At 47.0% G+C, this 24,619-nt stretch overlaps 1 protein-coding gene across 1 annotated transcript in view; it reads right to left on the bottom strand.

The window, feature by feature from the left end:
* Positions 1 to 24,297, bottom strand: part of OTOG (otogelin) — a 133,401-nt gene extending 109,104 nt beyond the window's left edge. Inside the window, exons 1-13 of the mRNA XM_038765354.1 lie at positions 24,000 to 24,297; positions 23,827 to 23,887; positions 22,601 to 22,655; positions 15,463 to 15,538; positions 14,644 to 14,736; positions 14,381 to 14,535; positions 12,042 to 12,160; positions 11,202 to 11,407; positions 9,288 to 9,418; positions 6,899 to 7,005; positions 6,465 to 6,574; positions 5,337 to 5,465; positions 4,049 to 4,157 (exon numbers count right to left, since the gene is read on the bottom strand). Of these exons, the coding sequence (XP_038621282.1) occupies positions 4,049 to 4,157; positions 5,337 to 5,465; positions 6,465 to 6,574; positions 6,899 to 7,005; positions 9,288 to 9,418; positions 11,202 to 11,407; positions 12,042 to 12,160; positions 14,381 to 14,535; positions 14,644 to 14,736; positions 15,463 to 15,538; positions 22,601 to 22,655; positions 23,827 to 23,887; positions 24,000 to 24,297 (1,649 nt within the window). The remainder of the gene's footprint in view (positions 1 to 4,048; positions 4,158 to 5,336; positions 5,466 to 6,464; positions 6,575 to 6,898; positions 7,006 to 9,287; positions 9,419 to 11,201; positions 11,408 to 12,041; positions 12,161 to 14,380; positions 14,536 to 14,643; positions 14,737 to 15,462; positions 15,539 to 22,600; positions 22,656 to 23,826; positions 23,888 to 23,999) is intronic.
* Positions 24,298 to 24,619: the final 322 nt, after the last annotated feature.

The following is a 24,619-nucleotide window of genomic DNA, read 5'->3' as shown; positions in this document are numbered from 1 at the left end:
ATACTTCATGCTGCTGCCCGGATTATCTTTGTCCAGAAACGCTCTGGACATATCACTCCCCTCCTCAAAAACCTCCAATGGCTACCGATCAATCTGCGCATCAGGCAGAAGCTCCTCACCCTGGGCTTCAAGGCTCTCCATCACCTCGCCCCCTCCTACCTCACCTCCCTTCTCTCCTTCTACTGCCCAGCCCGCACCCTCCGCTCCTCCACCACTAATCTCCTCACTGTACCTCGCTCTCGCCTGTCCCGCCATCGACCCCCGGCCCACGTCATCCCCCGGGCCTGGAATGCCCTCCCTCTGCCCATCCGCCAAGCTAGCTCTCTTCCTCCCTTCAAGGCCCTGCTGAGAGCTCACCTCCTCCAGGAGGCCTTCCCAGATTGAGCCCCTTCTTTCCTCTCCCCCTCGTCCCCCTCTCCATCCCCCCGCCTTACCGCCTTCCCCTCCCCACAGCACCTGTATATATGTATATATGGTTGTACATATTTATTACTCTGTTTATTTATTTATTTATTTATTTTACTTGTACATTTCTATCCTACTTATTTTATTTTGTTGGTATGTTTGGTTCTGTTCTCTGTCTCCCCCTTTTAGACTGTGAGCCCACTATCGGGTAGGGACTGTCTCTATGTGATGCCAATTTGTACTTCCCAAGCGCTTAGTACAGTGCTCTGCACATAGTAAGCGCTCAATAAATACGATTGATTGATTGATTGATTGTGAGAATTATTAGAGAATTCTTATTATTATTATTATTATTATAAGTATCATTTTTTAAAGCCTCTCGAACCCTGGGTCTCCAGCTGCACTCGTCCATTTGGAGCTGCCAAGACACAAGTGAGCATGGCACCACCTTCCCACGAGGGAAAAAAATGGTTTTATTATCTCAAAATTTGCCAGCCAGGAAAGGCTTCTGAGGCTGAAAACTGAACCTCCCTTGGGAGCCAGAGGAGAAGGAGGAGAGAGGGGCAGGAGTCGCCTTGACACTGGGCTTTTCATTTCTCAGGAAGCCAAAATGTTGCCTAGCAGACAGACCCCCTGGGAGGGCTTCCATTACCTAACTATCCTCCAGGTTAGAGAATTCCCTTCCCTTTTTGTGCCTCCTTGCCATCCACAGCAGGGCAGTACCAGAGTGGGAGCTTCCTGCCAAGCTTCATTTTTCAAAATTCTTATATTCCTGTCGACTACTTGAAGGCAGGGATCATGACTAACAACCCCATCATATTGTACTCTTCCAACCATTTCATTCATTCATTCATTCAATCATATTTATTGAGTGCTTACTGTGTGCAGAGCATTGTATTAAACACTTGGAAGAGTACAGTACAACAATAAACAGACACATTCCCTGCTCATGATGAGCTTACAGTCTACAGGAGGGTTTCATTTTGTGCAATGTGCACAGTAAGCACTCAATAAATACCATCAACAAAATGGGCATGAATCTGCACCTCCTATGGAACAGGTCTACCAACTCTATTAAACTCTCTCAAGCACTTGGTACAGTGCTCTGCACACAGAAAGTGCTTAATAAATTCCATTAATTGATTGATTGGTTCAGACACCAACCTCATCTTATCACAGATCCACCTTCTCTCTCCACAGACACCACATATCTCTGTCTGTCTCTCTGTCTGTCTCTGTCTCTCTGTCTCTCTCTCTCTCTCTCTCTGGCCCACCACAAGCTAGATGTAGCTATTCGCCTCACTATCGGAGGTGAATCGGAAGATTCATTCAGGGTTTCCCTCCACTTAACAAACAACAGTACAAACAACTGGCTACAGGACTAATAATATCATCAATTTCATGGGTGTCTCTTGCTCTGGGAGAGCTGGAGGGAAGATGAGTGCCCATCTGTTCTCCCCAACTTAGAGCATCCTCTGACCAGTCCAAGCTCTGCCACTTGTCTGCTGTGTGACCTTGGGCAAGTCACTTCACTTCTCTGGGCCTCAGTTCCTTTGTCTGTAAAATGGGGATTGAGACTGTGGGACAGGGACTGTGTCCAACCCAATTTGCTTGTACTCACCCTGGCGCTTAGTGCAGTGCCTGGCACAGAGTAAGCACTTAGCGTAGCTTAGTGGAAAAAGCACGGGCTTGGGAGTCAGAGGTCATGAGTTCTAATCCCAGCTTTGCCACTTATCAGCTGTGTGACTCAGGGCAAGTCACTTCACTTCTCTGTGCCTCAGTTACCTTAACTGTGAAATGGGGACTAAGACTGTGAGTCCCCACATGGGACAACCTGATTACGTTGTATCTAGCCCACTGCTTAGAACAGTGCTTTGCACATAAGTGATTAGTAAGTACAGTATAGCTTAAGCGCTTAGTATAGTGCTCTGCATACAGTAAGTACTCAATAAATACGATTGAATGAATGAATAGTAAGTACTTAAATGCTATTATTATATTATTATTAAGTACCATAATAATAATAATAGCTATTATTATTATTACCCCTAGGATCCTGCCTGGTGATTTCTTCATTTCCTTTGAGGTAAAGTGGCAATGCAGACCCGATATCTTAGATGTGCTGCTTTTCTCTGAGTCTCAGAGATTGCCTCCATTCCTCTACCATTCTTGTCACAGACAGGGCCTTGGGATCCTGACAGGATGAAGGCACCTTCCTCCCTCCTTCCCACTAGCCTTCCCAGACTGAGCCCCCTCCTTCTTCTCCCCCTCCTCCCCCTCCTCCCCCCCGTCCCTCCCGCCTTACCTCCTTCCCTTCCCCACAGCACCTGTATATATGTATATATTTGTACGTATTTATTACTCTATTTATTTATTTATTTAGCCCCCCGTGGAACAACCTGATCACCTTGTAACCTCCCCAGCGCTTAGAACAGTGCTTTGCACATAGTAAGCGCTTAATAAATGCCATCATTATTATTATTAATATTATTTATTTTACGTGTACATATCCTATTTATTTTATTTTGTTAATATGTTTTGTTTTGTTCTCTGTCTCCCCCTTCTAGACTGTGAGCCCACTGTTGGGTGGGGACCATCTCTATATGTTGCCAACTTGTACTTCCCAAGTGCTTAGTACAGTGCTCTGCACACAGTAAGTGCTCAATAAATACGATTGATTGATTGATTGATAGGCTGGCCTCATTCATTTGTTAATATTTATTAAGTGCTTACTGTGTGCAGAGCACTGTACTAAACACTTGGGAAAGTACATCACAACAATAAACAATGACATTCCCTGCCCACAATGAGCTCACGGTCTAGAGGGGAGGAGACAGAAATCAATACAAATAAATAAAATTACAGATATGTACGTAAGTGCTGTGGGGCTGAGAGGAGGAAGAGCAAAGGGTGAAAGTCAGAGCGATGCAGAAGGGAGTGAGAGATGAGGAAAAGTGGAGCTTTGTCTGGGAAGGCCTCTTGGAGGAGATGTGCTTTCATTAAGGCTTTGAAGTGGGGGAGAATAGTTGTCTTTCAGATTTGAGGAGGGAGGGCATTCCAGGCCAGAGGCAGGATGTGAGCGAGGGGTCGGCGGTGAGACAGGTGGGACCCAGGCAGCCTGTCTTATTTATTTTCATTCATTCATTCATTCACTCATTCATTCAATCGTATTTATTGAGTGCTTACTAAGTGCAGAGCACTGTACTAAGCGCTTGGGAAGTACAAGTTGGCAACATATAGAGACGGTCCCTACCCAACAACGGGCTCACAGTCTAGAAGGGGGAGACAGACAACAAAACAAAACATGCAGACAGGTGTTAAAATCATCAGAACAAATAGAATTAAAGCTATATGCTATATGCTATATTAATGGCTGCCTCCCCTCTAGACTGTAAGCTCGTTGTGGGCAGGGACTGTGCCTGTTGTATTGTTAAATTGAACTCTCCCAAGGACTTTGTACAGTGTTCTGCACACAGCAAGTACAACTGACTGACTGACTGACTGCCTCTTCTGGTTAAAAGAAATTGGAAATCCCTCTTCAGCAGCCACAACCCTCATGGTATCCAACCCAGCCTGACTCCTGGGAGGGAGACTCCCATGGGGAGGCACCATTCCCTTCCCCAGACCGACAGCCGGAACTGACCAGTTGTTGCAGTCATCATGCACGACTGAGCCAGTCGGGTAGAAACTCCCATGGAAGTCGCAGGGGCACTCGGTGGGCTGGACGCAACCCTCATTCTCATAGATGAGACCTGGTAGGGGAAGGGGGAAAGAGGGGGTAGAAAAGTCATGTGAACAATGTTGGTGGGGGAATGCTTTGGATGTCAGCTCTTCCAGAGCAAAGGAGTCCGGGAGTGGCTGAATCAGATTCATTCAGGGCTTCCCTCCACTCAACAAACAACAGTACAAACGACTGGCTACAGGACTAATAATAATAATGATAATAATACTAATGGTATTTGTTAAGGGCTTATTATGTGCCAGAAACTATGCTAAGCACTGTAGTAGATATGAGGTAGTCAGGTGGGACACAGTCCCTGTCCCACAAAGGACTCACAGTGTTGCAGACGAGGTAACTGAGGCACAGAGAAGTTAAATGACTTAACCAAGGTCACACAGAAGGCAGGTAGCAGAGCTAGGATTAGAACCCAGGTCCTTCTGACTCTCAGGCCCGTGCTCTATCCACTGGGCCATGTTGCTCCTGACCAGTGACATCCCTGAGGGCAGGGTTCATGTCTATTAATTATCATCCCCTCCCAGGCACTTAGTACATTGCATCAGGTTGATACTCAATAAAGACTACTGATTTATTGATTTATTGGGAAACAGAGTGGCTTAGTAGAAAGAACATGGGCCCGGGAGTCGGAGTATCTGACTTCTAAGCCTGGTTCAGCCCCTTGGCTGCTGTGTGACCTTGGGCAATTCACTTAGCTTCTCTGTGCCTCATCTGTAGAATGGGAATTCAATACCCATTCTCCCTCCAACTTAGACTGTGAGCCTTGTATGGGACAGGGACTGTATTCAGCCAGATTATCTTGTATTTACCCCAGTGCTCAGTAAAGTACTTGGCACACAATAAGTGCTTAATGTGTACCATTATAAATTAAAATCAATCAATCAAATGTATTTATTGAGCCCTTACTATGTGACGAGGGCTGTACTAAGTGCTTGGGAGAGCACAATAGAACAGAATTAGCAGGCATGTTCCCTGCCTGCAATGAGCTTACAGTCTCGAGGGGGAGTCAGATATTGATATGAATTAGAAAAGAAAAGCTTGACAACCCAGAGGAGGACAGACCCCACGCCATATCCCCACCCGGCCGGGACAGGTGTTGACCCTTTGACCACCAACTCAGGGCCTGTAGAGTCACCTGGGCTGGGACCACAGGCCCCCAACTAGGAGCACCCCGGGCCCCTTCCCCAGGGGTTACCATTGGCACAGTAGCAGCCATCCACACAGACGATCTCGCTGTCCACACACGAGGCCTGCTGCCTGCAGGTGACCGGGCAGCAGGTGACACACTCATTGTAGGTGAAGTCTCTGTTCCGGCAGGTGATGGCTGAGGAGAAAGCCGCCAGACCCCCACCCCCGCCAACCTCAGCAGCTTATCAGCAGAGCGCGGGGCGCAGGGAGGCCTCGGCCCTGCCCTGAAACAGGGGGTTAATCCATGAGCCTAGCTCTGAGCAGGTCATTCAGTCAGTCAGGTGTATTTATTGAGCACTTACTGTATGCAGAGCACTGTACTGAGCTCTAGGGAGAATATGATACAACAATTAATGGATGCATTCCCTGCCCACAATGAGCTTACAGTCTAGAGGGGGAGACAGCCATTAATAGAAATAAATAAATTAGAGATCAGGATATAAGTGCCATAAGGCTGGGAGGGGGGATGAATTAAGGGAGCAAGTCAGAATGCCACAGAAGGGAATGGGAGAAGAGGAAAGGAAGGCTTAGCCAGGGAAGGCCTCTTGGAGAAGTGCCTTCGGTAAGGCTTTGAAGTGGGGGAGAGTCATTGTTTGTCGGATAGGAAGAGGGAGGCAGGTCACTTAGGATGCTGAGAGGAAGGAGCAGAATGGGAGGGAAACATCTGAAGAAGCTCAGGCCCTGCACAAGCTTGACTTCTGACAGTGATGTCCCCGATGTCTCCATTGGTTACCAAGAGACTGCCAAAGTCACCAAGCCAGCTTGCCGGGTGCCTGGCTCCCACAAGGAAACTGATGAGGTCCAACACAGAAAGAGGTGGGGTGGTGTATCATCCTATCCTGGTCAAATCTAAGTCCATCCTGAGCTTGGGCTTGTAAACAGGTCAGAAGACTACCCCCACCTCCGCATCTCCCCCACCACCCTCCTCCACTGGCAGAACCTTCCTGGAATTGGCTACTGACACATTTCCCTCAAAAACCTGGGGAGTGGAGACATCCCACATGGCAGGGAGCTGTCCCGGTCGAAGAAGGAAGGAACTCTGGCCTCTGCTGTTACTTTCTGTCCCAAGACCGTGGCCTTCTGCCTGCTTCTCCCCACCTCCAAAACCCCTCCCTGCAATGCTGGATCCACCTACCGCAAAGGGGAAACTGCGCCCGCCAGCTGTGCAGTGGACGGGCTGCGTGGGCACAGGCCCGGGCATACTCAGTCAGCGCTCGGCACCATGCCGAGCTGTCAGCCGCCGACCTGGCACAAAGGAAGCCAGGCGTCAGGGTGGGGGTCTCCGGGTGGGAGGCACGAGTGCCCCTAGGAGGCACAGTGGCTTGTGGCTTTGGGTGGCTCTGACAGATAACTCGTCACTGCTGTTACCATGAGTCAAGATCTCTGGAGTTGAAATTGGTGCTCAGCAGAATTTTCTCCTTCATAATCAAGAAGGGAGAGGGCTTGGGTTGCATCATTCCCACTCTTGAGCCCAAGCGGCAGAAGTCTCCACCTTAGCCCATCCTTCCCAACCTCTCCTGGGGTAGGGGTCCTCTATGTGGCAAGAGAGAAGGGGGCTAGAGCACTCACAGGCAAAGGTCACTGGTGCAGGCAGCCATAAAGGGATGAGGACTCACATAGTCGTGACACAACTCAAATGGGGATCTCAGCAGAGTTTCACACAGCTCATATATTGCCTAGGAGCAAAATAATAATAATAATAATAATAAATAATAATATTGTATTTGTTAAGCTCTTGCTTTGTGCCAGGCACTGTACTAAGTACTAATCTGGTTGGACCCAGTGCCTGTCCCACGTGAGGCTAACAGTCTTTATCCCCATTTTACAGATGAGATAACTGAGGTCCAGAGAAGTTAAGTGACTTGCCCAGGGTCACACAGCAGACAAGTGGCAAAGCCGGGATTAGGACCCATGACCTTTGACTCGTAGGACTCTGCTCTATCCATTACCCCATGCTGCTTCATAATAGAGAAACGGAGAAGCAGCAAGGCTCAGTGGAAAGAGCATGGGCTTGGGAGTCAGAGGTCATGAGTTCTAATCCCAGCACCACTACTAGTCAGCTATGTATGTGACTTTGAGCAAGTCACTTAACTTCTCTGTGCCTCAGTTGCCTCATCTGCAAAATGGGGATTAAGACTGTAAGCCCCATGTGGGACAACCTGACAGCCTTGTATCTATCCTAGCACTTAGAACAATGCTTGGCACATAGTAAGTGCTTAACAAATACCATCATCATCATTATTATTATTATAATCGTGATATCTGTTAAATGTTATGTGCCAAGTATTGTGCTAAGCACTGGTGTTGACCCAAGATAGACAGGTCAGTCACGGTCTTTTGACCTACAAGGGGTTCACAGTCTAAGCAGGAGGAATAACACTTTACAAATGAGGAAAATGAGACAAAGGGATGTTAAGTGACTTGCTCAAGGTCACACAGCGGGCAAGTAGTGGAACTGGGATTAGAACCCAGGTCCTCTGACACCCAAGTCTGTGCTCTTCACAATAATCTATAAAAACAAAACAAAACCAAAAACCCCCACAGGAATCTGTGGCTGAAAATCCTCTTAAGAGGTCATTTTGTCTAATGTCCTGTCTTGAGGTAGGCATCAACTGACCCAGCCCAAGGGGTGGAAGTAGTAATGGTGGTGGTGGTAGAGATATTTGTCGAACACCTACTGAATGCAATGCACTTTACTAACTGCTTGGGCAAAAGCAACAGAAACACATGTACATATTTATTATTCTATTTATTTTATTAATGATGTGTATCTATCTATAATTCTATTTATTTATAGTGATGCTATTGATGCCTGTCTACTTGTTTTGTTGTCTTTCTCCCCTCTTCTAGACTGTGAGCCCATTGTTGGGTAGGGATTGTCTCTGCTTGTTGCCAAATTGTACTTTCTTCTAAGCGCTTAGTACAGTGCTCTGTACACAGTAACTGCTCAATAAATACCATTGAATGAATAAATGAATAAAACAAGTTCCCTGCCCCCAAGGAGCTTACAATCTAATGGTACATCAGACCTATCCCAGCCTTAGAAAGTGGCCTCTCCTTCTCTGGAAGCTGTCTCCTCCTCTCTTGTCCCCTCTGTCTTCTAATATTAACAATAATAATAATAATTGTGGTATTTGTTAAGGGTTTACTATGTGCCAGGCACTTTATTAAGTGCTGGAGTAGATACAAGCAAATCAGATTGGTCACAGTCCCTGTTCCACATGGGGTTTATGGTCTCAATCCCCATTTTACAGATGAGGAAACTGAGGCCCAGAAAAGTGAAGTGACTTGCCAAGTCCCACAGCAGACAAGTGGCAGAGCCAGGATTAGAACCTTTGACCATCTAATTCCCAGGCCTGGACTCTCCATTATGCCATGCTTCTTCTGCTTCTCTAATAGACTGGAACCCCTCAGGCGAAGGGCAGCTCTAGTTCCACTTCCCAAACAACACAAACAGAACATTCCTGCTGCTCAGAAAGACATGACTGTTCTTACTCCTGATAAAATTGCCACTGTCACTAATATTCATCCAGGTGAGTTTGAGACTCCCCAGGCCTTTGGGAACCCATTCAATCAATCAAATTTATTGGGCACTTAACTGTGTGCAGAGTACTGTACTAAGCACTTGGGAGAGTATGCTATAACAGACTTAGTAGATAGGTTCCCTGCCCACAGCGAGTTTACAGTCAGAATCTGTAGATGTCTCAGATAAGTGATGATTTACTATCCAGTGCCCTCCCAATGCTCATACCAACTAGTCATCCTCTGGACTCACAGGCAAAGCAATATTGAGAAGTCAAAATGCTCTGGCCCCCACAGCCATACCAGGGACCAGTCCAGCTTTCCCCATCTCCTCCTGGGACAACAGGTTAAGGGAAGGAAGATTTCAAATTCAGACACAGAAGAGAGGGCCCAGAATTCTCATATACATCCACCATTTTGAACATTTCAATCTAACCTGCATTGACTCTTGGCTCTGCCCCAGACATGGTGATTGGGAGAGAAAGGAGACATTCTGAAAGGGAACTTCTTTGGGCGACTCTTCCTTCCAGCTGTTCACAAATTCTGCCACATCTTCAGTCAATTTTCCTGGAAAGAATGGGTTTTCTGTTATTCACCTGGGGATCTAATTATTGGTACCATCAATAACAACAAAGAACGGGACTTGAAGTTTCTATGCTAAGGCCAGAAAATAACTTGCATATTAGTGATAGCCAGCTTTACTGAGTGACACATAGAGGACAAGGGGAGCCAAGTTGAGAGAATTCATTCAACATCTTTGTTGGGGGACCAAAGGGTTAAAATTGAGAGGCCTCTGGTTGGGGAGATGGGGTTGCATTTATAGGATAGCCAAGTTCCCAAGATAATGGAAGTAAAGTGGATTCTGTGGCAATCACTAAGGATGTCTCAGGTAACACAGGAAGCTATTAGATGGTGCCTATAAAAAAATTGGATGAGAAACCCCCACAGTGATGTAGGTGGAACTGACCACCTAAAAGCTAGCCTGTGGCCTCAACGTGACTACTGAACATGCACAGTGGCAAAGATGACCATCTTTATGTTGCAAAAAACTCACACACTATGTGGACAGAAGGGAAGCAACCAGTATTGTTCAATATTAATGATGATGGTGATGATAATAATAATAATAATTGTGATATTTTTAAATGATTACTATGCATAAAGCACAGTACTAAACATGTGGGCAATAAAACTGTGCTCCTGGGGGTCTACTGGTAGAGGGGTCTTCAGATAGAGTGGTCTCTGGGAGGAGCCCCTTAGGGTTCTGCCTAACAATCTTTCTGGTGAATTAAGAGCTCAACCAACCCACCTACTAACCAAACCCCCTCCCCACACTCTCTCTCTCTCTCTCTCTCTCTCTCTCTCTCTCTCTCTCTCCTCTCTCTCTCTCTCTCTCTCTCTCTCTCCTCTCTCTCTCTCTCTCTCTCTCTCTCTCTCTCCCTATGTAGGGAGAGAGAGAGAGAAAGAGAAAGAGAGGGAGAGAGAGAGAGAGAGGGTGGGGGGGGTAGCATGGCCTCATGGAAAAAGCCCAAGCCTGAAAGTGAGAGAACCTGGTTTCTAATTCCAGCTCTGCTACTTGCCTGCTGGGTGACATTAAGCAAGTCACTTCCCTTCTCTGGGCCTCAGTATTCTTATCTGTAAAATGGGGATTCAAAACTTGTTCTCCCTCCTACTTAGACTGTGAGCCCCCTGTGGGACCTGATTATCTTGTACCTATGCTAATGCTCAGAACAGTGTTTGACACATAGTAAGCACTTACCAAATGCCATAATAAATATTACTATTGTACTGTCCTTTTCAAATACTCACCTACTGCAGCTTTCCAACTACATTAGATAGATGAAGTGATATTTTTCCACTCTTTTTGCTCACATGAAAGTCAGCATTTATGGCCATTTGCCTCTTTTTAAATGTCATTTCCATCAGCAAGTCAGTAAGTCTTTATTAAGTGTCCACGGGGGATTTTCAAAATACCTTCACCACATTCACTGAATTTAATATGAGAATTAGGCCATTTCTATTCTAATATGATCTCTTATAGATCAGGTGCTTTCACAAACCAGGGAAATTAGGCTCATGGTCTGAAAGAAATTAAATGAGTTGCCAAGAAACCAGCCCCCCAGAAAGGTGAAGTTTCAGTAAATGTGGACTTGTCTCTAAAACATAAGCTCCTTGTGGGCAGGGGACGTGTCCACCAACTCTGTTTTGTCATACTCTCCCAAGCACTTGGTAGAGTGCTCTGTACACAGCAAGAGCTCAATAAATACCCTTAATTGATTGATTGGTCTCCGTTTTCCTGGTCATCAACGAGACATAGATTCAGCTTTGAAAGTTTCCACTTGCCACTCACCAAAGCTAGTCAGCAGGTCATCCTGGGGAATGGCGTTGTTGTTTCCACACAATCCATGGGTTTTGCCGATGTATTCAGGACTCATCTTAATGTAGATGGCCGAGGTGCCATCCCAGGCCAGGGTGAAGGCAAACTGATGTCTCACTATCACGTACTCGGCGACTCGCTGGATCTGCAGTTTTCCCAAGACGTGTGGCAGCTGGACGCTGCACAACAGTTGGAGAGAAGGGAACAGACAGGGGATGGTGGACAGGGATCATTTTGCCTTGAAAAGCACTGGAATCAGGTGATCAAGTTCTAGAATTCTTAAAATGATAAGCAGTGTGACCTAGTAGATAGAGCATCTGTCTAGGAGTCAGAAGGACTTGGGTTTGCCACTTGCGTGCTCTGTGAACTCACTTCACTTCTCTGTGCCTCAGTTATCTCATCAGTAAAATGGAGATTCGTACTATGAGCCCCAGGTGGGGCATGGATCATGTTCAATCTAAATAGTTTGCTACCCCAGAGCTTAAGTACAATGCCTGGCATATAGTAATAATAATAATAATGGTATTTGTTAAGCACTTATTATGTGCCAAGCACTGTTCTAAGCACTGGGTAATCAGGTTGTCCCCCGTGGGGCTCACAGTTTTCATCCCCATTTTACAGAGGAGGTAACTGAGGCACAGAGAAGTTAAGTGACTTGCCCAAAGTTACACAGCTGACAAGTGGCAGAGGTAGGTTTAGAACTCATGACCCTTGACTTCCAAAACTGTGTTCCTTCCACTAAGCCGTAAGCACTTAACAAATACCATTAAAAAATGCCTGTCTGAGAGAGTGCAATAGGAAAAAGGAAGTTACCCAACGCCTTTGGAAGTAACGTTGCCACTTAACCGGACCTCTTCCTCTCCAGCGAAATAGAGGCTAATGGAACGTGTGCAGGAGTAGGGGAAGGATCTGCACTCTGGGTCATTGTGAACCTGAAATGGAAAATAGTAATAATAATAGTTGTGGTATTTGTTAAGTGCTTACTATGTGCCAGGCATAGTAAGCATTGAGATAAATACAAGGTAATTGGGCTGGACACAGTCTCTGTCCCACTTTGGACACACAGTCTTAATTCCCATTTTACAGATGTCGTAACTGAGGTCCAGAGAAGTGAAGTGACTTTCCCAACGTCACATAGCAGACAAGTGGCAGAGCCAGGATTAGAATGCAGGTTCTTCTGATGTCAGTGTGGAAATGTTAGGAACTGCGAGTTCAGGAACATCTCAGCGGCATTCCAAGTCTCCCACTTTTAGGGAAGGGCATAAGCCAATGTGTTTGGGTGGATTCAAGAAAACCACAAGTGAAATAGTTCTCGCTCTACCAAATAGGCTTATTGGCTACTGGGTGACCATAACCATTAATAATGGTAAAGAAGCAGTGTGGCCTAGGAGTCAGGGGAACTGGGTTCTAATTCCACCTCTGCCACAGTGCTGCTGTGTGACCTAGGGCACGGCAACTAATTCTATCTACCTTCTCTGTTGAATTGAACTTTCCCAAGGGCTTAGTATAGTGCTATGCACTCAGTAAGCACTCAATACATATCATTCATTAATTGCATTGCTCCTCCACTGAGGGGACCACTGCTTTGATCTAAGAATGGCAATTGCTTTTGTTTATGTTAGAGTTGAAGAACACTCCTCACCAATTCAATTAATGGTATTTATTGAGTGCTTATTATGTGGAGAGCACTGTACTAAGCACTTGGGAGAGCACAATAACAACACCCACCCCCTGCACCTCCATCCTCCCAACAGGAGGGAGCCAGGCAAGGGGGTACAATGTCCCTCCTGTCCTGGCTTCCAACTCATACTTTTGTGCCCATCCTGGACCCAGAGCTCCAGGGAGCTACTAACTCAAACCTCAAACAAACCAACAGCCCGTTACAAACTGTGGCACTTGAACTGGAGGATAATATTGTTCACCTTTCTTTAGTATATTTAAGACTGAATTATAGAGAGAGATGCTTTGAGCTCTCTTTCACAGAAGACTCAAATACCCAAGACTGTAAACTCATCTCTAGATTGTAAACTTATTATGGGCAGAGAATGAGCCTGTTTATTGATGTATTGTACTCTCCCAAGCACTTAGTACAGTGCTTTGCACAAAGTAAGCTCTCAATAAATTCGATTGAATGAATGGATGAAGCACCCTGACTTGTGGCTGAGTTGAGTTTGTTAAGACTGAATAGGGAAAGGTTTGAATATGGAAAAGGACAAAGATACACGCTCCTTCTGAATGAACACATCCATCTGGGCTAGGAATTAATGGGTTCTATCCACAGTAAATGCTCAATAAATACCACTGATAGATAGGCTGATTGATTGATGGAAGAACAGGCATCCCCACTGCTAAAGACACTCTTCTTCCAGATTAGGGAAGAAGCTTGGAGATACACAGCAAGCACTTTGTTCAGTACATTGCTCCCAATGGGTTCTCAATAAGTGCTACTGCTACAATGACTGGGTCATATGTTTGTAAATGGGAGGGACAGGGGATGTAACCTGACTCTTTAAGGATGGCTCTTTGTGGGCAGGTGCTGAGCTACTCACAAGCTTCAGAAATGAACTTCACCTAATAGAATCTCACCTAGCCTTTCTGACAAACTCAAAAACCACCAAACCAAAAACCACCAATCACCAAAAGTCGAGAAGCAGTGTGGACTAGTGGATAGAACACGGGCCTGGGAGTCAAAAGGACCTGGGTTCAAATTCCAGTTCTGCCACTTGTCTTCTGTGTGCCCTTGGGCAAGTCACTTCACTTCTCTGTTTGTTACCTCATGTGTAAAATGGGATTATTTGTACATATCTATTCTATTTATTTTATTTTGTTAGTATGTTTGGTTTTGTTCTCTGTCTCCCCCTTTTAGACTGTGAGCCCACTGTTGGGTAGGGACTGTCTCAATATGTTGCCAATTTGTACTTCCCAAGCGCTTAGTACAGTGCTCTGCACATAGTAAGCGCTCAATAAATACGATTGATGATGATGATGATGATTAAGACAGTAAACCCCATGTGGGACATAGACTGTGTCTACCATGATTACCTTAGAACGGTGCCCAGCACATAGTAACCAATTAACAAATACAATTTTTTTAAAAAGTGATCAGCAAACTTCTGAGTAGGAAGAAGACTCTCCATGGAAGGTTCTCTGACCTGAATTGAGAAACTCTGTTCCTCCACCTCATGCTGCCTCACCAGGGCATAAGTGGATTTTCCAGGGAAGTAGTAATAGAGTCCATCAAACGTTTCAAAATGGTACTGCCCCCATGTCCGGCAGATGCTATCTCTCTCCAGGCCTGGATTATACACTGAGAGAAGAAATAGGATCAAAATGGAGCCCAGGGCCCTACCTAAGATAGCTGAGAAATACAATGAGCAGAGAGAGAGGAAGAGCCCAGGCCTGGCTTGACACATACCCGCCTGGCACCTTGGCCCCGTTGCATTGAACCGGCGGCAGTCACAGAATCTCTGGTTTACACACTCGCCTCCGTTGAAACACGAGAACAAATCTGCAGGGGGAGTGCATTCATTCCGCCACCACCTGGGCCCAGGATTGACAACCCCAGAGCCTGGCATCTCACAGAGCCCAGAAACCCACTAAGCTGGCACCCCAACCACATTTGATGCTGGAGACCCATGGACAATAACTCCTATTCCTTGCCCAGGGAAGCAGGACCACCCTGATTGGAAAATGTTCACTCTCCCAACAGGTATGATTCTCACTGTCTCTCTGAGTTGGCAGAAGGCCTGCCTCTCCTGGGCAATCAGGATGACAAGGCAATTCTGGGTTTCCCAAGGAACTGACAGGGTTTCCATTGGATGGATTCTCCCAGGCTCAGATAAAGGAGGAAGAGGGGGCAGGGAAATGAACCCCTTTTGTGCCATCTAGAAACACTAGTGTGAGCACCAAACTGCTTCAGTGAGGGTCTTTGGGGAAAAGGTAGAGGGGGCACAATCCATCACACTTCTCCAACAACTGGACTAGAGAGACTCCAATCCATGCGTTGAACACAATTGTAAACTGTATGGAGATAAGGGCCTGAAATCATCTGCCATTTTTTCAGTGTGAAAAAATAGAAATGCAAGAGAGCACTGCCCGGGTTTGCCTCGCCATCCCGTGTTGGCTCCCCTCCCCTCCCCTACCCACCCTGTCATGAGGAAGTTGCCCATTTGCTGAAGCCTTTCCCCAGCTCCCCTTAACCAACCACCCCTGAATGTGGTCACCAGCAGCTTACAGGGTAGCTCACACTTGGTGCTACGACGTGGTCTGTCCCAGTGAGAGGACCAGCTATAAATCGAGGTGTCAGATTCCTAAAAAAAAAATAGAAAGAAGCCCAAAAGGAAAAAAGAGCCAGTGATTAAACATGGGGCCCAGGATGCAGCCAGATGGGATGGCCCTGGGATCCCTTCATTCCCCATTTTCACCCTTGTGTAGCCATTTAGCATGGAGGGCCAGTCTGCTGACCACAAGGCTCAGAACTGCCAGAATCTCAAAAACCTTCTTTATGAAGTTTCAGTGACTGGCAGGTGAGATCCAGCCCCAACGCCTTTATTCTAACTAGAGACCAGCACAAAACTCCCCTTGTTTTAGAAACAAAAATCAACCATCCCTGAAGAGTATCCGGCTAGCAATGGGTCCAGGGCACCTGCTGGTCTGTAGCTTTGCTGCAGGTTATGCCACAAATCATGACTTAAACACAGCCCGGCCTGGATTCCTCAGAGCAAGGTTAAACACTTTCTCCATCCTCGGCCTTTTCCCTCCCAGAGTGTCACTGTCACAGACTCCCCAACCTGGGTCCCCTCTATCCCTCCCTCCCTCCTTATCATTTCATCCGCCTCCCCCCAGACAGAGTATCATTCCCTTTAGAAAGGCTGTTTCACATGAGTGTAATTTCAGCACGAGCTACAGAAGTTCCCACAGCTAAATTCTTTCCACAGCCAAATTCCCGTCCTTTCTTTTGCCAGCAAATTGCCTTTGAGACTTTTTTAGCTTCTGGTCAGTTTCAGTCTCCCACGCTCCTTTGTTTGAGCCCCCGGCTTTCGATTATTTATTAAATTCCATTTCAGCTTTCAATTTCTCTCGTTTCTTTCTGTTTGTGTGTTGGCATTCCTTTAAGAGCCCATCTTTGATTTTGATCTCTCTGGGTTTTCCCATTCTTCATTATCCAATACAGATACTCACCACCATCACTGAAAACAAACACTCCCAACCCTGGGACTAAAAATAGTAATAACAATAACTGGTATTTGTTAAGTACTTTCTATATGCCACACACTGTACTAAGATTTGGGGTAAATATAAGATCATCAGGTGCCATATAGGGCTTATGGTCTAAGTACGTGGGAGAACAGGTAATGAATCCCCATTTTGTAGATGAAGGAACCGAGGCACAGAGAAGTTAAGTGACTTGCCTAAGGTCATGCTAATTCATTCACTCATATTTATTGAGTGCTTACTGTGTGCAGAGTACTGTAGTAAGGGTTTACACAGCAGGTAAGTGACAAAATTGGGATTAGAACCCAGGTCCTCTGATTCCCAGGCCTGTTCTCTTTCCCCTAGATCACTCTACCTCAAGGTAGAGAACCTCAAGGCACTTCTTCAGAAAAGGGTTTAGGGATCAAGTCAGAGTCAGTTAGGGACCAACTCTAGTTGCAACAACTCCTGCCACCAGCACAGCTTCATGCCAGAGGCTTCCCACCTCTAGGAGAACGAAACATAGATCCTACCCATCTGTTTACATTCATTCATTCAGTAGTATTTATTGAGCACTTACTATGCACAGAGCAATTCAGTAACAGATACAGACAATCCCTACCCAACAACGAGCTCACATTCTAGAAGGAGGAGACAGACAACAAAACAAAACAAATGGACAGGCATCAATAGCATTCAAAAAGGTAAATAGAATTCTTGATATATACACATCATTAATAAAATAAATAGAATAATAAATATGTACAAATATACACAAGTCCTGTGGGGTGGGGAAGAGGGTAGGGCAGAGGGAGGGAGTAGGGGCGATAGGGAGGAGAGGAGAAGCAGAGGAAAAGGGGGGATCAGTTTGCGAAAGCCTCCTGGAGGAGGTGAGCTCTCAGTAGGTCTTTGAAAGTGGGGAAGAGAGCTAGTTTGGTGGAGGTGAGGAGGGAGGACATTCCAGGCCAGAGGTAGGATATGGGCCAGGGGTCGACAGTGGGACAGGCGATAACAAGGCACACTGAGGAGGTTAGTGGCAGAGGAGCCAAGTGCACAGGCTGGGCTGTAAAAGCAGAGAAAGGAGGAGGGGTAGGAGGGGGCAAGGTGATGGAGAGTTTTGAAGCCAACAGTGAGGAGTTTTTGCTTCATAAGAAGGTTGATAGGCAACCACTGGAGATTTTTGAGAAGGGGGGTGACATGCCCAGAACATTTCTGTAGAAAGATAATCTGCGCAGCAGAGTGAAGTATAGACTGAAGTGGGGAGAGACAGAAGGTTGGGAGATCAGAAAGGATGCTGATGCAGTAATCCAGTCGGGCTATGATGAGAGATAGTACCAACAAGGTAGCAGTTTGGATGGAGAGGAAAGGGCGAATCTTGGCAATGTTGTGAAGGTGGGACTGGCAGGTTTTGGTAATGGATTGGATGTGTGGGGTGAATGAGAGAGCAGAGTAAAGGATGACACCAAGGTTGTGGGCTTGTGAGATGGGAAGGATGGTAGTGCCGTCCACAGAGATGACAAAGTCAGGGAGAGGACAGGATTTGAGAGGGAAGATAAGGAGCTAGTCACCTCTCACCATCTCGGGCCAAACCTATTTTTCATCCTATTCCCCAAATGCCTCAACTCTCCGTAGTCCATTAGATTTGAAATATGTGCCTATGCAGGCAGAAGGAAATGAAGATCAGAATCAAGGAGCTGGAGGATACTGGCCAAAATCCTCCTGCTCTACTACCCTCTAAACTGAAGGCTCACTGTGGTCAGGGAATGTGTCTACCAACTCTTTTGCACTGTAATCTCCCCAGCACTTAGTGCATCGCTCTGGGCACAGTAAGCGCTCAATAATGTCATTGATTGATTTAAGAATGGTTCAATATAGTGCTCTGTGCACAGTAAGCAGTCATTAAATGCCAAGAAAGGCAGTCTATTGGCCTGGTGCTAGATTGAAACCGGAAGTATCTGCCGCTCTTCATTTTGCTTGGTTTTTGTGAAGACAGCCACTGGCATGAAAAGCAGCATGGCGTAGTGGATAGAGCATGGACCTGGGTGTCAGAAGATTGTGGGTTCTAATCCTGGCTCCCCCGCTTGTCTGCTGTGTGACCTTGGGCAAGTCACTTCACTTCTCTGTGCCTAAGTGACCTCATGTGTAAAATGGGGATGAAGATGGTGAGCCCTCCTTGAGACATGGACTGTGTCCAACCTGATTACTTTGTATCTACCCCAGCACTTAGAACAGTGCCTGGCACATAGTAAGTGCTTAAGAAATACTATAAAAAAAAAGATAATCAGTTTGGATAGAGTCCCTGTCCCACATGGGGCTCACAGTCTAAGTGGGAGAGAGTAGGATTTAGTCCAGTGTTACAGATGACAAAGAGCAAGAACTGCTGGTTTGAATTTCTTCTCCTCTCCCCGCCACTGTTATAGAGAAATGTTAGTTAAGGTTAAAACAACCAAGTGACAGGAAGCAACTGATGGGGGACTTGAAAATCCTGGAGAAAACGCCCTGCCCCAAAGAATTGCATAAAATCTCTTGGCTTCTTTTATCTGCCTCCCTTTTCTAAAGCCACCTTTCTTTCCCTCTTGGTTTACATTTTTTTAGAAAAGTATCAGATTACCATTCTATACTTTTCTCCATATACACATACAAAATTAGGAAGTCTTTTCCCATAACTTTATTTTCTCCTCGGAAAATACCCTGCCTCCTGCTCTGATCGGTGTAAAAAGTTCCTGTGTGGGCTCCAGGTTGAAAGAAGACAAAGAGCCATTCCTGCTCTCTGGACCAAGTCAGAGCATTTTGTGTCTTAACTGAGGCTGACTAAATTACCCGTTTGTGATTGTGCAGAGAAGACAAATGCAAGTCAGAAGCGGAAAACGTTTTACATTTCAACGTTAACATATTTGGTGAAAAAAGCAAAGTATGAAAGCAGGCTACGAACTGCATATCTATCAAACTGAGGTATTTATTGAATGCTTACTGTTTGCAGAGCACTGCACTGTGTGCTTGGGAGAGGACAATAAAACAGAATTCCTATCTCTTCCAGATGCTCCCACTATTTGTAACTAATTTCTGTCAGCCTGTCTCCCCACAAAACTGTGAGATCATTGAGAGAAGAAAATAGGTGTTTGGCTTCTGTTTTACTTTCCCAGCTGCTTATTACAGGCCTTAGAACTCAATAAGCAATCAATAAATCCTCTAGATTGTAAGTGCTGTTCATGATCAGGTAACCTACCATTTTAAAACTCAAGTTTTGCTCTTCACCCTCTGAACATGTTTCAGTGTCCACAACCAGCAACCTACTTCTGAATTTACTGAGCAAGTACCTTTCCTCAACTGTGCTTACTGCTTGCAGTGTAGGGAGGGAATGTGTCTATTGTTACATTGTACTCTTCCAAGCACTTAGTAATGCTCTGCACACAGTAAGCGACCTGCCGGTCTCACCTCCACAACATCACCAAGATCCGCCCTTTCCTCTCCATCCAAACCTCTACCTTGCTGGTTCAGTCTCTCATCCTATCCTGACTGGTTTACTGCATCAGCCTCCTCTCCGATCTCCCATCCTCCTGTCTCTCCCCACTTCAGTTTATACTTCACTCTGCTGCCCAGATTATCTTTGTACAGAAATGCTCTGGGTATGTTACTTCCCTCCTAACAAATATCCAGTGGCTGCCTGTCAACCTATGAATCAAGCAAAACCTCCTCACTCTCGCCTTCGAGGCTCTCCATCCCTTCACCACCTCCTACCTCACCTCCCTTCTCTCCTTCTCCAGCCCAGCCCACACCCTCTGCTTCTCTGCCGCTAACCTCCTCACTGTGCCTCGTTCTCGCCTGTCCCGCCATTGACCCCCAACCCACGTCCTTCCTCTGGCCTAGATTGCCCTCCCTCCACACATCCGCCAAGCTAGCTCTCTTCCTCCCTACAAAGCCCTACTGAGAACTCAACTCCTCCAGGAGGTCTTCCCAGACTGAGCCCCCTTTTTCCTCTCTTCCTCCCCATCCCCCTGCCCTACCTCCTTCCCCTTCCCACAGCACTTGTATTTATTTGTACAGATTTATTACTCTATTTATTTTACTTGTACATATTTATTCTATTTATTTTGTTAATGATGGGCATATAGCTTTAATTCTATTTATTCTGATGATTTTGACACCTGTCTAAATGTTTTGTTTTATTGTCAGTCTCCCCCTTCTAGACTGTGAGCTGGTTGTTGGTTAGGGACTGTGTCTATATGTCGCCGACTTGTACTTCCAAAGCGCTTAGTACAGTGCTCTGCACACAGTAAGTGCTCAATAAATACGATTGTATGAATGAATGAATAAATATGACTGAATGAATGAATGGTTACTAAAGTTTGATCCTGAAGCTTGATTCCATTTGGGGCAGTTTGACAATCATGTCTTCTCTATTATGTTCTCCCCAATATGTTGTGCACACAGGAGGTGCTCATTTAATACTAGGAGAAGAGGAAATAAAAGAAAACCAGCACTAAGTGCTACAAACATTTAACTCGACAGCACAAGGGATGTCCTGTCTGTGTTTGCAATGTGGCAGGGACTGAGGGTCCTTCATTGGCATAGTGGTGTCTTGTTTGAATACAAAGGACAACTATGCATAAACACAGCTAATTGACTGACAATTCCCTAAAAAGCATAAGGAGAGCAGGATATAGGCATTCTTTCTATCTTATTAAAAGGACATCTTCTCCAAGAGGGCTTCCTTAATTAAACCCTCATTTCCTCCTCTCCCTTCTGCATCACTTTTGCACTTGGTTCTGCACCCTATGTGCACACCTCTCCAACTCCACAACATTTATGTACATATCCGTAATTTATTTATTCATATTAATGTCTGTCTCCCCCCTTGTTGTGGGCAGGAAATGGGTCTACCAACTCTACTAAACTGTACTCTCCCAAGCGATTATTACAGTGCACTTGCTTATAGTAAGCTCTCACTAAGTATGATTGATTGATTGTTATGGATGATTCTGGCTTTAAAGAAAGGAAAGGCAAAGGCCAAAAGGTTTTCATCCAAACCACCCTCACTATTCAAAGTACTGTACGAAAGCAAGTCAACTGAGACAGACTCAAACTAAAGAAAGTCTGAAGCTGTGCCGAAGACTTCACTATCAACTCTGGAACTGGGCTAGGCAAGACCCCCAAGATTTTGCTAAGGCAGGCAGACAACAAGCACTTAGTACAGTGCTCTGCACACAGTAAGCACTCAATAGATATGATTGAATGAATGAACAGGCAGAGAGTTGTTTAAAGGCCACCTAATGGGAAGAGCATGGGTCTGGGGGTCATAGGGGAGAAGCAGCGTGGCTCAGTGGAAAGAGCCCAGGCTTTGGAGTCAGAGGTCATGGGTTCAAATCCGGGCTCCACCACTTATCAGCTGTGTGACTTTGGGCAAGTCACTTCACTGCTCTGTGCCTCAGTTACCTCAACTGTAAAATGGTGATTGAGACTGTGAGCCCCCCGTGGGACAACCTGATCACCTTGTTAACCTCCCAGCGCTTAGAACAGTGCTTTGCACAAAGTAAGCACTTAATAAATGCCATTATTATTATTATTATTATTATTATAGGACCTGGATTCTAATTCCAGCTCTACCACTTACTTGCTGTGTGATCTTGGGCAAGTCACCTAACTTCTCCGTGCCTCAGTTCCCTCAGTTGTAAAATGGGGGTGAAGACTGTGAGCCCATGCGGGACATGGACTGCGTCCAGCCTGGTTAGCTTCTATCTATCCCAGCGCTTCAAACAGTGCCGGCACAAAGTGAGCACTTAGCAAATACCATCATTATTATTATTAATGAATACCATTAAAAGGTGCCAGCCACCTGTCTGCAGAGGGAGTGGGGTCTCCTCGTGGCAACTGGTGAAACCCAGAAGGTGGTTAAGTGATCACTTGTCACTGGCCAATTAAAGTGGAGAGTGAAGGGGGAAACTGGGTTATTTTGATCTAACTCTCCAGCCTCACACCCCTAACCTGCAGCCTGCTGTCCCTGCAGAGAAGCGGCATTTCGGGAGAATTCAGAACGGTCAGGTGTGCCTGTCATCAGGCCTCCGGTTCAGGCTTGGGTGAGTGGTCTTGGCTCGGCGGACCCCAATAAACCAGACGCGTGGCCCGGGATTGGAGCCAGTTGAGATTAGGGGGCCGCCCCCTCCCCGCTAGCCCTCAAGTACCTGGTGTCCAGGACCAGCCAAAGGGTCTCCCGTCGGATCTGCCCCTTGTCCGCGGCTGAGGAACAGAAGAGGTGGGATTGAGCGGGGCTGGGCCGGGACAGGAGGAAGGTTTCAGGACTGGAGCCCTGGAAGTGCTGGGATACGGAACCCCCTAACTGGGTTACTCGTTGCGTGGCAGGGGAGAGGCCCAGGAACTCACCTCCCCCTTCCACACACACATTCATTCATTCATTCATTCATTCAATCGTATATATTGAGCGCTTACTGTGTGCAGAGCACTGTACTAAGCGCTTGGGAATTACAAGTCGGCAACATATAGGGACGGTCCCTACCCAGCAACGGGCTCACAGTCTAGAAGGGGGAGGCAGACAACAAAACAAAACATGCGGACAGGCGTCAAGTCGTCAGAATAAATAGAATTAAAGCTAAATGCACATTAACAAAATAAATAGAATAGTGAATTTGTACAAGTAAAATAAATAGGGTAATAAATCTGTACAAACATATATACAGGTGCTGTGAGGAGGGGAAGGAGGTAGGGCGAGGGAGGGATGGGGAGGAGGAGAGGAAAAAGGGGGCTCACATCTTCCCCCCTCCAACATAATAATAATAATGGCATTTATTAAGCGCTTACTATGTGCAAAGCACTGTTCTACGCGCTGGGCACTGTTCTGAGCGCTCGCGCACACACACACACATACATACACGATTAGCGTGGCTCAGTGGGAAGAGCCCGGGCTTTGGAGTCAGGGGTCATGGGTTCGAATCCCGGCTCCCCCACGTCTGCTGTGTGACCTTGGGCAAGTCACTTAACTTCTCTGTGCCTCAGTTAGCTCATTTGTAAAATGGGGATGAAGACTGTGAGCCCCCCGTGGGACGAACTGATCACCTTGTATCCTCCCCAGCGCTTAGAACAGTGCTTTGCACATAGTAAGCGCTTAACAAATGTCATCATTATTATTATTATTATACATACATTCATACATTCATACATACATACATACATACATGCATACATACACCTCCCCTCCTCCCCGGGAGCCAAGGACCGGTTTCCCCCTCTCATTTACTCATTCAATCGTATTTACTGAGCGCGTACTGTGTGCCGAGCACTGTGCTAAACGCTTGGAAAGCCCAATCCGACAACAGATAGAGACACTCCCTACCCAACAACGGTCTCACTGTCACCCACCCCCGCCCCCTGGCAGCCCTCGCCCCCCACTCACCCGGACTCGGCCGTCCGGACCGACCCCGGTTCGGTGCCGCCCCCCGGAGCTGTGGCTGGGCCTGGACAAGTGGGAAGAGACAAGCCCCCCACCCCCGGGTCCCCGTGAGCTGCCCGGAGACCCCGGGCCCCCTCCCCAAGGTCAATTCTCTCCCCCGCCTCCCGCCGACGCACACCGGCCGGTCCCGCTCACCTCGGGGCAGGCAGGCACAGAGCAGCGCGCAGAGTAGCGCGCAGGGGGCGGGAGCGCGGGGTGGCAGGGCCGGGGACCCCATCCCGGGGTCCCGAGGGACGAGGGGGAGCCGGGACCCTCGAGGCTTCTTAGCCTCGCCCAGGGCGCATCTCTCCCGGAGCCGCCCCCCGGCTGGGCCCGGGCCCGCCTCGCCTTGACCTTGACTTTGACCTTGACCTCGGCCTCCTCGCCCGGGCTGTCCACCTGCTCCCGGGTTGGGGCACGGGCGGCCCAGCTCATCACCCGAATTTAGGCTCTGGCGTCCAGGCCGACCCCAGGGGATGCCTGTAATCCACCCCCCTCCCTCCTCCGGCCCCGCCTTGTCCCACCCAGGGTGGGGCGGGCCCTGGCGCAGAACCTGGACCGCTCAGGGCGAGGCGGGACTCTTCGTGGACACTGACACACACAAACGTACACGCACCAGAAGCTGAGTGGCAGAGTGGACAGAGCACGGGCCTGGGAATCAGAAGGTCTTGGGTTCCAATCCCAGCTCTGCCGCTTGTCTGCTCTGTGCCCGATTTGGACACTCCCGTCGGAGGAGTAACGTGGTTTAGTGGAAAGA

Source organism: Tachyglossus aculeatus, chromosome 22, assembly GCF_015852505.1.
Source record: "Tachyglossus aculeatus isolate mTacAcu1 chromosome 22, mTacAcu1.pri, whole genome shotgun sequence".
In the NCBI taxonomy this organism is placed as follows: Eukaryota; Metazoa; Chordata; class Mammalia; order Monotremata; family Tachyglossidae; genus Tachyglossus; species Tachyglossus aculeatus.
This window is presented reverse-complemented; position numbering and strand designations above follow the sequence as displayed.